Raw genomic sequence first — 14,560 nt, forward strand, 5'->3', positions numbered from 1 at the left:
CTAGGAAAAAGAATAGTTTTCTTCTATGGTATTATCATCACAAAAATGGCAACAATTTATTGTGCAAATTTGATTGCCAGATACTATATTTAATGTGTTAATCCTAAAATCACTTCTATTTCACTGGTGGGAAATTGGAGATTAAAGAGATTCAATGCCTTTTTTAACACCACAAGGTGAACAAGTGGTTGGACTTAGATCTCTTTGATTCCAAATCCATCATTTCTTCATTGCACACTGAAGAGCCGAGGGAGCCGTGCTGGAAGGTGATGGGGGAACCTACACCTATTGCTCACCTTGGCCTTTCCTGAACCTCCCGGGTTCTTGAGCCCTTCACACTGTCCCCTGCCTCATGCTGGTACCCCACAAATGCCAGACTGCTTCCACAGTTGTTCTTTGACTGTTTCTAACACTCTAGACAACTTTTGATTTGCTTCTTTCTTCAATTTCAGTTCCATATTGATCAAAGTTGTATTAGATTAGTTGATTTTTTTATTTCTGTGATTTTATTCTTCTTTCACCAGATTTTCTTTTTTGTTTTCTTCTGTTTCTTCTTTGACTCCCAAAAAATTGGAAGTAACTTTTCCCCCTAGTTTTTCCTGGTTGTCACTGAGGCTTGTTGCTTTACATACTATTGTGAATAAGCAAAAATTGAGCATTTTTGTTTTCAAGTTACACAAAATCTGACTTCCTCCCATAGATTGTAATTTGCTCTTCAAAGAACAATAGGTAGGAAAATGGCAGGACTACTGTTGGCTTTGCCAGTCTTGTTTATAAAATGTGAAGACAACATTTATGTATTTTTTTAAAGGGTGTCTATTTTTTATTTTATTTTTTTTAAAGATTTAACTTATTTATTTGTCAGAGAGAGAGAGAGAGTGCACGAGGGCACAAGCAGGGGGAGTGGCAGGCTGAGGGAGATGCTGCACTTGATCCCAGGACCCTGGGATCATGACCTGATCTGAAGGCAGATGTTTAACTGACTGAGCCACTCAGGTGTCCTTATGTATTTTGTTTTTAAGATTCCAGCATTTCCTGAGAAAATATTTACAACTGGTAAAGTAGAATTGAATTTGGTCAATGTTTTGCTAGTTGATAATTTTGATTCTGTTGTGGGGAGGAGAGGATTTAAGCTATTAAATGCCATTATCCATCAGTCTGCCCTAATAAGATGGTAAATATATGTCAGCAGAAGTTCATCAACATCCAAATGTAAGTGGACATTTGTGAAAAATGTATGATAATGGTTACTCAAACAATGTTTGTAAGAATAGTTAACACAAAGTAACAGTAACCAGGGAGAATGTATTCGTTTCTTATTGCTGCATAACAAATTGTCCCAAAACTTAGTGGCTTAAAACAGCAAACATGTATTATCTTATTTTCTGTGGGTCAGGAATCTGCGCATGCCTTAGGTGGGTCCTAGGTGTCCTGGGCAATTAGGTGATGGCCAGGACTGCAGCGTCATCTGAAGACTTGACTAGGGCAGGGTATGCTTTCAAGCCCACCCTTATGTTTGTTGACAGGATTCTGTTCTTCATGGCTGTTGGACTGAGGGCCTTACTTCCTCCAAGGCTGTTGGCCAGAAGCTGATATCAGCTCCTTGCCACCTGGGCTTCTCTCTAGGGTAACTCTCCATATGGCAGCTGGTGACCCTCAGGGGAAGCAAGAGAGCAAGAGATTGTGCTGCAGATGGAATCTAGTCTTTCTAAAACATAATCTCAAAAGTGATACCCCAGCACTGCTGTCTTACTTTATTCACTGAAAGCTAGTTAGTAAACTCAGCCCCCATAAAAGGCAAGGGAATTATAAAAAACAAGGGCATGGACACCAGGAGGGGATCACCGGGAGCCATCTCAGAGGTCTGCCTACCACAAAGAGTGAAACAACATTAGAAGAATGCTGCATAGCGTCACTTCACGTTATGGGACGGAGATGGGACTGACTATGAAGAAAAAGCAGCTGGCGCTCCAAGTTCAGAAATTAAGAATAGGGCCTTTCTTTTCCCAAAGCTTCAGACACAGGTTAAGAGATGGGGTAGGGGGTGCCTGGGTGGCTCAGTCAGTTAAGCGTCTGCCTTTGGCTCAGGTCATGATTCCAGGGTCCTGGGATCAAGTCCCCCATCAGGCTCCCTGCTCAGCGCGGAGCCTGCTTCTCCTCCCTCCACCTATCCCCCTGCTTGTGCTTTCTCACTCTCAAATAAATAAATAAAATCTTAAAGAAAAAAAAGATGGGGTAAATAAGTATGTGGGATGGAAAGAACTAAGAACCACTAAAAGTAAAAACTTCAGACTCCTGAATACTACTATAGTGGCATCAGCGTTTACCATCAGGACCAGCATTGTAAGGGCAACTGGGAATGAAAAGAGCATTAACTTGGGAATCAGAATTTTGTCCAAATTCCAGCTCTTTTGTAAGTACTGGTAGATTCACGCTCTTAGGAAAGTCATTTCAGTTCTTTGGGGTTTAGTTTCATTTCTTATAAAATGGGGATGGTAGTATCAAATATTACTAATTATATTTGTGAGGATGGTATTAAGAGCCATGATAGTTACATAATACTAGATGGCAACATTTCTACTGTGTCACTGTGGTGAAAACTAAGGATGTAAAATCTTTGCTTTTTGAATGACATTCTTCCTAATTACTTAGAAATTTTATTTTAGACGTTTTTGAAAGCACTTTCTGACTTAGACATAGATTTTAGTGTTTCACTATCATGCATATCTCAAAAGTAAAATATGAATGCAAAAATTCATTTAATTCCAAGGGGCTCTTTAAATTCTCTGTTGAACGCCTTTGAATCACTTTTCAACACAGAATTGTCAATGCCCTATTTTGTTTTGACTTTTAATAATATGCTTCTCTTAATTCAATATATCAAAATATTATTTCCATATTTAATCAACATAAAACATTCTTAACAAGATGTTCTTTACATGAATTGTTAAACAGATTAGGGTTTTGCAAACCTGCGCTGTCTCCCTTACAGCACATCTCCAGGCACGAGCTCATAATACAGGTGGTTGCCGTATTAGGGATTGCAGCCGCACCGCACATGCCTTTTTTAAAAAATTAAAAAAAAAATTAAAAGAAAATTTTCCCTTCCGCTCCCTTGCACATGCCTCTTAACAAATATTTTCTCTTTGGCCTTTTGCTCTACATTAGGATGACTGACTCAACGTGATGTCCCAATGAACTTTTTCTTTAACTATTACTTTGAATCTACTGTAGTAGCTTAGGAAGCCGCCCAAACACCAGCGAGGCCCTGCATACCCTTGGGCTAGGTGACCTGAGCGAAAGCCGCCGGGGGCGGAGCCCATGGTGACGCGCGCCGGGACGCCGCAGGGCGGGGGGCGAGGCGGCGCGCTTCCGGAAGTGGCACTGACGTCGCTGTGCGTGCAGGCGGCTGCGTCGGGCTGCAGGAGAAGATGGCGGTCTCCACAGGTCGGTTCCCTGGTTGGGCTGCCTGCTTTCCCACTCCAGCCCGGCTTTGCCCCTCCACCTGCTGCTGGCGGCCGGGCACTGACTGTGTGGGAGAATCCGGAGTGCGCCTTCTCGGACACCGGGCTCCCCGTGGAGCGAAGCCCGGGAGCGGGGAGGGGCCGGGCGGGCCGGCGCCCAGGGCCCGGGGCGGCCGTCGGGGGCGGCGGGTCGTGCTTGCGCGTCGGCCGCGCGTCCTCGGGCTGGGGGCGGGGTGGCTCTGGCGCGGGCGCACTCGCGGGGTCTGGCGGGTTCGGGTCCGATTGCTGAGCGGAAGACGGTGTGGGAGGGAGGAGAGGAGGCCCAAGGTGGGCGGTGTCAACCTCAGGCACGGAAGGATTTCGGGGTAAGGGGCGTCATGGATAGAGTGGGGCTTGTGTTCCCTTGGAACTGTTAATCTTTGTAATAACGGAGAAATGATGACTATTCTTACCTGACTGAATATGTGTTGTCTTTTTATTCGTTTAAATGCAAAACTGTAGGGCAAGTAGAATAAAAGCATAGAGCAAGTAAAAGCTAATTGAAGAAGTGGTTTCTCAGGCTGTTCAACTCTTCTCGTACTGAGTAAAGTGTTTGGTTTCCTATCAGCACAGACTTTGAAATTAAATATTAACGCTGAGATTTTCGAAGCTTGGCCATTTAAAAAAATGTTGAAATGAAAATGTTAAGTTTTACTACTTAAACATAGGTTTGATCTTTCATTTTTCCTAGTCATTATTGAAACCAGGTTATAGAACAGTGTGATTTAATAATTCACGCCATCATTGCATGAAAACGAATTTTTAAATCTATATTGTGCTGAAAAATGGAAGGTTGCAGTGTATGTTACTGGAACAGCTCAGAATACATTTAAAATACATTTTAATGAAAAATTGTGTCTTTTAAGCCTCATCTTTATTTACAGATGTCATAGGTGATGAGATCTTTAACAGTTTTAGCGCTGAGAAATATACTTGAGGTCAGAACGAACTAGTAAAACAAGGATTATTTCAAAAATGAGGTTTTACTGTTAAGACTTTACTTGCTGTTTGAAATCCAGTGTGCTTGTGAATGGGCCATATCTTTTTAAGAATTGTGCTTATTAGTACCTATGGGTTCTTGAAAATTTAGTAATTTAATTTGATAGTTATGAGTTATAGTAATTTGATAGTTATTAGTCATTTTGTAGATTGCATTTATTTAAACATGATTTTTTTCCCTAACATTATACGTATAAGAAAGTGTGGAAATATTTTGAAAAGACCAAATATTAGATGATGTTAATGGCAGATACTTTTAGTTAACTACTTTTAGTCATTTTTAAGGAAGTCAAATATAAATTATAAAGATGTTGCTGATTATTGGCATATTTCCTTATGCATACATCGGATGCCTGTGTTTTCTAGTTTATACTTCATCACAATTGTTACATTTTCACTCTGTTTTTAGATTTATGAAATTTGAAGCCTTCGCATAATTAGTAAGGATGTTATTTAGGCATTTGAGCTTTCTTAAATCACTGAAACTCATTTTGAAACTATTGCTAAAAACTTCCCCTGGTAAATTTCAGTATTATTCTACTTATTTTATGTGCTTTATTTATTGACAGTATTGTTGAACTGAGAGGGATATGAGCGCAGAAGCAGCTTTGGACATTTTAAATTATGCTTTCTGTTAGCTATATTTTTGTAGTCTTTGCCTCTTAGTGGCATGGAAGGGAAACAGTATGTGTATATTGTGAAATAAATGATGTAGCTTGAAATTTATTAAAATGAGATGAGCTAGATGGATGTAATAATGTGCATGTTTTGGGGTGCCTGGCTGGCTCAGTCTGAGGAACATGGTTTTGATCTCGGGGTCTTGGGTTTGAGCCCCATTTTGGGTGGAGAGATTACAAAAAAAAACTTTGTAAAAAAGGATCATTTAAAAATGTACATAGACAAAGTAATCTTGGATAAAAATAGTTATTTGGTAGGACAAAAAGAAGAGACACTTGACAAATATTTTTTTATCTTTTCTAAGGAATTTTATTTTATTTTATTTTTTAAAGATTTTATTTATTTGACAGAGAGAGAGAGAGCGAGGGAGGGAACACAAGCAGGGGGAGTGGGAGAGGGAGAAGCAGGCTTTCCACTGAGCAGGGAGTCCGGTGTGGGGCTTGATCCCGGGACCCTGGGATCATGACCTGAGCCTAAGGCAGACGCTTAACGACTGAACCACCGAGGCGCCCCAGGAATTATATTTTAATGTGCATTATCTAAAGGTGCATTACCCTTCCTTTTACTAGAAGAAAAATTGGGGAGAAAAAAATTCTAATTAGAATGGGAACTGTTGGTCCTCTTATTTTGCAGATGAGAAAACTGAGGCCTAAAGAAATAAAGATTGTACATAGTGATGGAGTCAAGATTAGAATTTGGGGTTTTTTTTTTGTCCTCAGTTTAATGTTCTTTCTGTTATGAGGAACTGTGAATTTGGAATATTCCTCAAACATGAATCTTACTCCCTTTTATGCTTGAGAGTGACTTTCAGACTTTTCTTTCTAGCAGAATCTTTGTTTTGGACTGTTAGATGCTTCTTATGAATGGAAATTGGGCTGCGGTGGAGACCCACTGGCTAGGTTCCCCTTTTCCAAGAGGCAGAGTCACCTCTGGGGGTCAAGAGGATTTCATAGGACATAGCTTAAGAAACACTACTTTAAGGAATAGAAATTTATTAATACATTTAGTAACTTTGATCAAAAATTTAATTAGATCCCTGCACTAAGAAAAGACGTGGATAAAAAAAGTATGTGCAGTACTTTAAAAAAAAATAAATTTTAAATTTTAGAACAGTTTTACAGAGAAGTTGTGAAGATGGTACATAACGATTGTACATTAGAGTACCTAATGTAGATTTTGTGTCTCAGGATCCCATCTGGGATACATTGTAATGGGAAACATTTTAAAATTTCATATTACTTAGGTTACACTAGTGTTACAGTGGCGTTCTAGTCTTTGAATGTAGATGGTTGTAAAATATCTTTAAGGAATGAGAAGCTCAGGAAAAAATGGAGTATTTTTTCCTTAATAGTGGGTCTGTGTAAACCATATGGTTGAAAAATGAAACCAAAATAAAACTTACTAATTACCCTCTTCAGAAGTGGGTAGCATTGTGTATATGGGAACAAGAACTAGATTAGCAGTGTTTTAATTCCCCTGCCAGCCCTTGATAGATTACTGTGGCATGATAGGCATGCCACTGGATCTCTTAAGCCTTGCTTTCCCCATCCCTTCTATGAAAAGGTTGGACAACATGATTTTGTTTTCCCCATCTTCAAGATTAATGAACAGAATTTGAGAGTAGTAATAGAAAAGATCTACGTGTGTAGATCATAACATACAATCTGGGAACTAAAGAGTAGGAGAGCCAAATTGCAGTAGTCTAGTACATTTCCCTCTTGAGACTTTATTACCTGGCTTGATAGGTTTTTCTGTGTCCATTAGGAACCTGCATACCCTTGATACATGTTTGCTCTTGACAATATGATTAAATAATACAGCCTTACTGTATAGGCAGTCATCCCTTTGTACAGTACGACAGAGTGGTAAAAATGACCACTCAAACTGAAACTGTTCAAGGCATTTTTTTTTAAAAGATTTTATTTTTTTGAGAGAGAGACCAAGAGACCAAGGGGGGCAGAGGGAGAGGGACAAGCAGGCTCCCTGCTGAGCACAGAACCTGATGGGGCTTGATCCTAGGACCCCGAGATCATGACCTGAGCCGAAGTCAGATGCTTAACCAACTGAGCCACCCAGGTGCCCCCAAAGCAGTTTTATTAAGTAAGAAAAATTATTACTCTGTGACCTTTGAAAATGTTTGCTCAGACATTAAAAACTCTTCCTGTGGTTACAAGTGTATAGGAAAATGAAAAAAAAATTGTAAAACTAGTATTTGCTTAGTACTCGAAATTAAACAGACATTAAGAATTAGAGTGTTTTATTTTTTAAAAAAACTTGTCAAGAGTATGGAACAGTGTTTCCTTTTTCTCATATAACTTAGGATGTGGAGCAAGCATCTTTTCTGTGCTTTGGTGAATTGTCATACTCACAAGTTGGAATCATTTCCAATATTTTATCCTTTGTGCTTTCAGTGTTAGGAAATAATCTGTGATTTTCTTTATTGTGAAGTGTTTTACTTTCTCTGGAACATTGTCATCCTTTTCTTAAATTACTTACCTCATTTACATCCATAAGCTCACATTCACAAAGTTGATGTGGCTGCTCATCTAGAGTCTCCAACACTTTATGGTCGGGTATTTCTTCCATAACTACTTATATTTGATTCACATTTCACTTCACTGTTACCAGTTTCTGTTTCTTTGCTGCACTTTGTTTTCATTTCTTCGCTGTGCTTTGATTGCTTTGATCTTTGTTGGCTAATTTCCTTTATTGGCTATTTTTATAGAATGTCACATGGGTTGGGGTGCCTGGGTGGCTCAGTTGAGTGTCTGCCTTTGGCTCAGGTCATGATCACAGGGTCCTAGGATTGAGCCCCAAGTCGGGCTCCCTGCTTGACCTAGAGTCTGCATCTCCCTCTCCCACTGCATTTCCCTCCCCCCCGCCCCGTGCTGTCCCTCTCATGCTGTCTTTCTCTCTCAAATAAATAAGTAAAATCTTAAAAAGAAAATAATGAGAATGTCACATGGGTTTACTACTGGCAGACAAGGAGGCAACACTACTATAAGCTTTGCTGTCTGTATGTGACTAACAAATGTGCAATGACCCATCACCAACAGATGTGAAGTGATTGGCCACTGGTTACAATGCTTATCTATTTAAGTGATTTGTGGACTGGGGAGCTAGCAGCAAAGTTTGTACTTAATGCAGTTACTCACAGTTAGTAGGCTGCTAATTGAAGCTTCAACCATGTTGTTGGGGGACTGGTGCTATTTAAACAATGCTAACTGAAAGTCAGGCAAATGGAAACTATGGAAAGCAAAGATTATCCTTAGTGGAAACATCCACTTGACAATTATTTGGGGAGCTGTTTGACACAAAATTTCGACGTGGGTACATGAGGCTGGCAGATAAGAATAAATGGAATAAAATTCAGTGTTCAAAAGTTTGTTTCAAATATAGTTGGCTTTTTAAAAGAGCTGTTGCTTTTATAAGTAAATCTGTGAGGTGATATTATAAGGTGGGTCTTCAGGACTGGTGTTTGTGAGTGACTTATTTACAAAGTCTCCACTGATTTGTATAAGAGCAGTTGTTATATTCAGTTTAAGTTAGAACTCAGTTTCAGACCACAGGAGAGAAATCCTTAAAGCCTCTGTAAGTCTTTACATAAGTTGAAATAGTAGTTCTAATGGAAAGCACATTATTGATTATCTAGGCCCTGGACCAAGTTCATTTTATAGATGAACAATGGAAGTCTAGATATGAAATGACTTTCACAAGATTATTTAGCTAGATGTTGAGTCCAGAGCTAGTTTATTTCAAGTTCTTTGATACTACTTTTGTATTACATTGTATTCTATAAACTTTTTGTTTGCTTTTATTTTGTAGGAATCTAACAATGTGATTTCATAAATAAATGTCATTAAGAATCAAGACAAAACACTTGAAAGAGTGTAATGGATTATAAGTAATTAAAACTATGTTCTCTTAAGATGTAAATGATTATGTTGAAAGAATAACAAAAAAATCTAACAATTGATATTAATAGCTAAATCTTGTTACACATTTAAACAAAATTTTTTTTGTGAGCACAAATTTGGTATTGTGGGCAAATACATGTAGTAATTGTTTCCCTTGGTGATTCTTATAATATCTAACATTTTCCCTCTGAGCTTATTTTGGGGATGGGATGGAGAAGAGGTTATTGGTAGTGCTATGAGATTTATAGAAATTCATCTCTATCAGAAGTAGGAAGCATAACCTGATGAGTTATCTTAAACATTTCCATATTGCTCATAAAGTGGCCCTTAAGGACACTTAATACTGACTCCCCTTTCCCCCATTCTTCTTCTTACCTACTTCTCCAAGTAGGGTGCCTCTGGACAGGACTGTATGTTCATCAGGTGGGAAGAACCTGGTTCCAAGCTTTGTGGGACTGGGAAGACCGGGCAACAGCTATGTAATCTGGACTCCTTATTCTCCCCAGGGGTTTGAAATGGTTTCTAAAATCCAGGGTCCTGGGGTGCCTCGGTAGCTCAGTTGGTTAAGCGGCTGCCTTTGGCTCAGGTCATGATCCTGGGGTCCTGGGATTAAACCCCGTGTTGGGCTCCCTGCTTATCCTGGCATCTGCTTCTGCCTCTGCCCCTCCCCCCACTCATGTTCTCTTGTTCTCTCTCTTTCTCTGTCTCAAATAAATAATCTTAAAAAAAAAGATAAGATCCAGGGTCCTTTGGAAAAAGGCCAGTCTTCTCCATGAGGTCCTTGACTATACCTTTGAGTGATGGTTCACTGAGAAAGCTGAAGCTTCTGGGGGATGGAACTGTAAATAAATACTGAGTTTAGTTTCAGGGAGTTACTCTTTTCTACTTAATTTTTTTTTTTTGAAAACCTTTGTTGAGATAGAATTCATGTACCATACAGTTCACCTGTGTGTACAGTCATTATTTTCTGGTATATTTGCAGATGTGAGCAACCATTAACTACAGTCACCTTAGAACATTTTTATTACCTCAAAAACCCTGTATCCTTTAACCCTCACCATCTTATCCCTGTATCGTCCCCTTCCAGCCCCTGCAACTACTAATTTATGTTCTGTCTCTGTAGATTTGCCCATTGTGGACTTTCATATGAATAGAGTCATGGAGTATGTGGTCTTTGGGTCTGACTTCTTTCACTTAGTATGTTTTCAAGGTTCATCGATGTTGTAGAATTTATCAGTTCTTATGCATTTCTTTTAATGGCTGAATAATCTGTCATTTATATATACACCACATTTGATTTATCCATTCATTGTTGATTTTGATTGTTTCCACTTTTTGGCTATTATGAATAATGCTGCTATAAACATTTGTGTGCCAGTTTCTGTATGGATGTATATTTTCATTTCCTCTGGTATATATCTAGGAGTACAGTGGCTGGGTCATATGGTAATTCTGTTTTTAATTGAGAAACCGTCAGACTCTTTTCCAAAGGGAGACCATTTTATATTCTTACCAGTACCTTCTAAGAGTCCTGATTTCTTCACATTTCACAAACTGCCTGACTTTTCGATTCCAGCATGGTGGGTGTAACATGATATTTCATTGTGTGTGTGTGTTTTTAAAAGATTTTATTTATTTATTCATGGGAGACAGAGAGAGAGGTAGAGGCAGAGGGAGAAGCAGGCTCCCTGCGGGACTCCATCCCAGCACTCTGGGATCATGACCTGAGGCGAGGGCGGACGCTTAACCAACTGAGCCACCCAGGCACCCTTCATTGTGGTTTTGATTTGCATTTCCCTGATGACTAATGATGTTGAGCATCTTTTTATGTGCTTATTGGTCATTTGTATATGGTCTTTGGAGAAATGTCTATTCAGATTCTTCGCTTACTTTTAAATTAGGCTATCTTTTGTTGAGTTGTAAAAGCTCTTTATATAGTCTAGATATAACTTCCTTATCATATATATAGTTTGCAAGTATTTTCTCCCATTTTGTAGGTAATCGTTGCACTTTTTTGATGGTATCCTTGAAACCCAAAAGTTTTAAATTTTGGTTAAGTCCAATTATCTATTTTTTCCACTTTTATTAAGATGTGAAGTATGGCTTTTGGTATGTATTTCATTGTCTCTTTGTTTTAAAAATATCGTGTTGACATAATGTAAATTCTGCACTTGATTTTAGCCAAAAGGGGAGAAGTGATGACGCAATGTAACTTCTAATTGGTAATCTGATTATGATTGTTTTACATAATTATTGTATGACAGAGGGCTGTAGGAGTCCAAGCTCTCTCTTGCCAGGTATGAGGTTTAACCTTACAGTTAAAGAAGTTAAATAGCCAGATATAAGGCATACTGTAAACAGTTTATGATTTGTAAGTACTGTAATTATGATGTGGATTTTTCAGTTTGGTGACTGGAATGTTATTGGAAAATCTAAACAATGCATACGTTGGCTTACTATTTGTTATCTATGCTAGTGTCACTTGTTACCTAATTTATCGGTTGTGGCTTACTAAACTATATTGACATCAGTGGTTATTTCCTGAAACACTTAAGTTGTAAAACTTAATTTTCTTAAGTGTTTACCTTACAAGCAGCGATTTGGAGGGATATTTAATTTTTTGCTTAATACGTTTTTCTGACTGCAAGCTAATTGGACTGATCGAGGAGAGCAGTTATACTCATTTAAATGGTCTCTGTCAGAAGACCTCATATCTTCTAGAGTGTATGCCATTTTTAATTTTACTTAGACAGGAACCACAGTATATTGCAGTTTACCTAACTTTCCTCCACCTCTTAGTTTATTCTAAGGGAAATGTCCTTTCCCAGTTCTAGAATAGACATTGTTAGCTGCTTTCCTGGAGAAAGTAACTTCTGTTACTTTTGTGTTTTCCCTTGGTTTGCCTATCTCACTGAGATATCTATAAAGTATCTGAGCAAAGTCTTCAACAACTTAACTGCATTGTGTTTGAATGTTGAATGTATCTGACACTTGAGTGTAAGCTTGGGGAAAGGATTCTGTGTTGGTGTTAGAATCAGCAGCACCTGTTACTGGACCGTCGGTCGATAAGTGTTGAGAGCAAGATTGAAAGTAAGCACCTACCATAAATTCACTAAGTGTTTTTTGAGTGCCTCTTGTGTTGCCATCATTATGGTACAGTGTCTATTTAAGTGATTTAGTGAGAAAATAAATGGTTGAAGTAAAATCTAGCTTTCCCTCTTTGTAAATTATGTTTTACACATGAATTCTGCTTTTAGTTTATCTTTCTGAAGTAAAACAGTATTAAAAGATTTTAGTTCAAATACACATAAAGTTGATTATTTTCTCCTAATCTAGCTGAGTTAGTATACAGCACATAACTATATGAATGAATTATTCATATAGTTGCAGAATTTTTTGGGAGTATCTAGGGGCAGAGTGGTTTTGGTTGTAACCTAGAGTACCAGTAGCATAATTAATATTCTGTGCATAATGCATCTCCTAAACCATAGAATTGAGATACTTTACAGATCCTGTATTCCAGAGGTTTTTCCACTTACATTTAAAGGTATAGTACAGATGCTTCAGATGTACAATATTTGATTTGAATTTTGTTTTTTCAGATGTTTTTATTTACCATGTTTAATCAGTTCTTTATTTTTTTTAAAGATTTTATTAGAGAGAGAACATACATGCGTGTGCACGAGAGAGCACAAGTGGCGTGGAGGGGCAGAGGGAGAGGGAGAAACAGACTCCCAGCTGAGCAGGGAGCCCTACATGGGGCTGCATCCCAGGACCCCGAGATCATGACGTAAGCTGAAGGCAGACATCCATCCGACTGAGCCACCCAGGTGCCCCATATACCAGATTTTAAAGTACAGGGTTCTACAAGCATGTTAACTGTGTTGTCATTCCTTTATTAATTAAGTAGTTATTATAAACTTAAATGTATTGTAGGGGTGCCTGGGTGGCTTAGTTTATTAAGTGCCTGACTGTTGATTTCAGCTCAGGTCATGATCTCAGGGTCCTGGGAGTGAGCCCTGCATTGGGCTCTGTGCTCAGCCATGAGTCGGCTTGAGGAGTCTCTCCCTCTGCCCCCCCCCGACTTGTGTGTGCACATGTGTGGGCTCTCTCTATAAAATAAAATCTTAAAAACAATATAGTGAAATAATTTTTAATCTCATGCAATTTCTTGAAATATTTATTTTAGACAAAATAATTTAGACAAAAAATTTAGAGACAAAAGTTAAAATTGCTATACATGATAAATCTTCATTTCAGCTAGAGAATATATTTTATATAAAAATTATATAAAAATATATGAAAATATATTTTTCATATATTTTTCTGACTTAATGTAATTTTTAATTTTAATTTTTATATTTTTAGTATTAAATCAGTGTTTATATTGCCGCTTCATACTATTGATGGATATAATTCCATTCTAAAGTTTTTTGTAATCATAAGCCTTGATGTCAATAATTCTGTATTCACGTTTTTGACATTCTTGATGATAGCATTTAATGTGGGATTGTAATTGCTGGTTTTGAAAAAGCTAGTGGGGTTATAGGCCTAGTTAGAATTGTGGAATGGGTTTTTTTCTGAGTGAAGAACTGTGAATAAGGATTAATGATTCAGTCAGATTTGTTCCTTTGCTGAACTAGTGGTCAGAGCTAATTGGATGATAGGCCTACTCAGCTAGGAGTTCCACTGATGGTGTGTGGAAGAGAGAGTAAGTGTACATAGTCCAAAATAGAGGGCAGTAAAGTGGTGACACAGAATGACTACATACTTTTCTAAAATATTCTGCTATTAATGACATTGTAAGATAAAAAGGCCTAATGAGTTTAAAGCATCATTTGTAGGTTATCTATGGGTCCATATTGATGAACATTTGAAAACTTCTGATAAATATGATCGATGTGTATGTGTTAATTAGGCCTTTTTTCATTTATACATAGTGTAATTCATGTACTTTATTATTTTTTTAAGTTTTCATTTTAATTTCAGTTAGTAAACAGTGTTGTATTAGTTTAGGTGTACAATATAGTGATTCAACACTTCACACATCACCTGGTGCTCATCACAAGTGCACTTTTGAATCCTTATTACCTATTTAACCCATTCTCCCACCGACTCGCTTTGGGAACCGTTAGTTCTTTTTAAGACTCTCTATAAGTTCTTGATTTTTGTCTCTTTTTTTTATTTCCCCTTTGCTTGTTTGTTTCTTAAGTTCCATATAGGAGTGAAATCATATGGTATTTGTCTTTCTCTGATTTACTTATTTTGCTTAGCATTATACTCTAGCTCCACCGTGTCGTTGCAAATGGCAAGATTTCCTTTCTTTTTATGGCTAAATAATATTCATTATGTTCGACACACACACACACGCACACACACAACATCTTCTTTATCCATTCATCAGTTGATGGACACGAGCTGCTTCCATATTGTAGCTATTATAAATAATGATACTGTAAATAT

General features: G+C 38.0%; 1 protein-coding gene across 2 annotated transcripts in view; it reads left to right on the top strand.

Moving 5' to 3' along the window:
- Nucleotides 1-3,348: 3,348 nt before the first annotated feature.
- UBE2V2 (ubiquitin conjugating enzyme E2 V2) overlaps nucleotides 3,349-14,560 on the top strand; it is a 40,849-nt gene continuing 29,637 nt past the window's right edge. Inside the window, exon 1 of one of the 2 annotated variants that reach the window (XM_025870585.2) lies at nucleotides 3,349-3,447. In XM_025870585.2, coding sequence (XP_025726370.1) covers nucleotides 3,432-3,447 — 16 coding nt within the window. In that variant the 5' untranslated portion in view covers nucleotides 3,349-3,431. Of the gene's footprint in view, nucleotides 3,448-3,716; nucleotides 3,830-14,560 lie in introns of those variants that run through there. The other variant, XM_073892759.1, reaches the window with a different exon arrangement.

This window comes from Callorhinus ursinus, unplaced genomic scaffold, assembly GCF_003265705.2.
Source record: "Callorhinus ursinus isolate GAN/ISIS: 27379988/994484 unplaced genomic scaffold, GSC_fseal_2.0 scaffold5, whole genome shotgun sequence".
NCBI classification, from domain to species: Eukaryota; Metazoa; Chordata; class Mammalia; order Carnivora; family Otariidae; genus Callorhinus; species Callorhinus ursinus.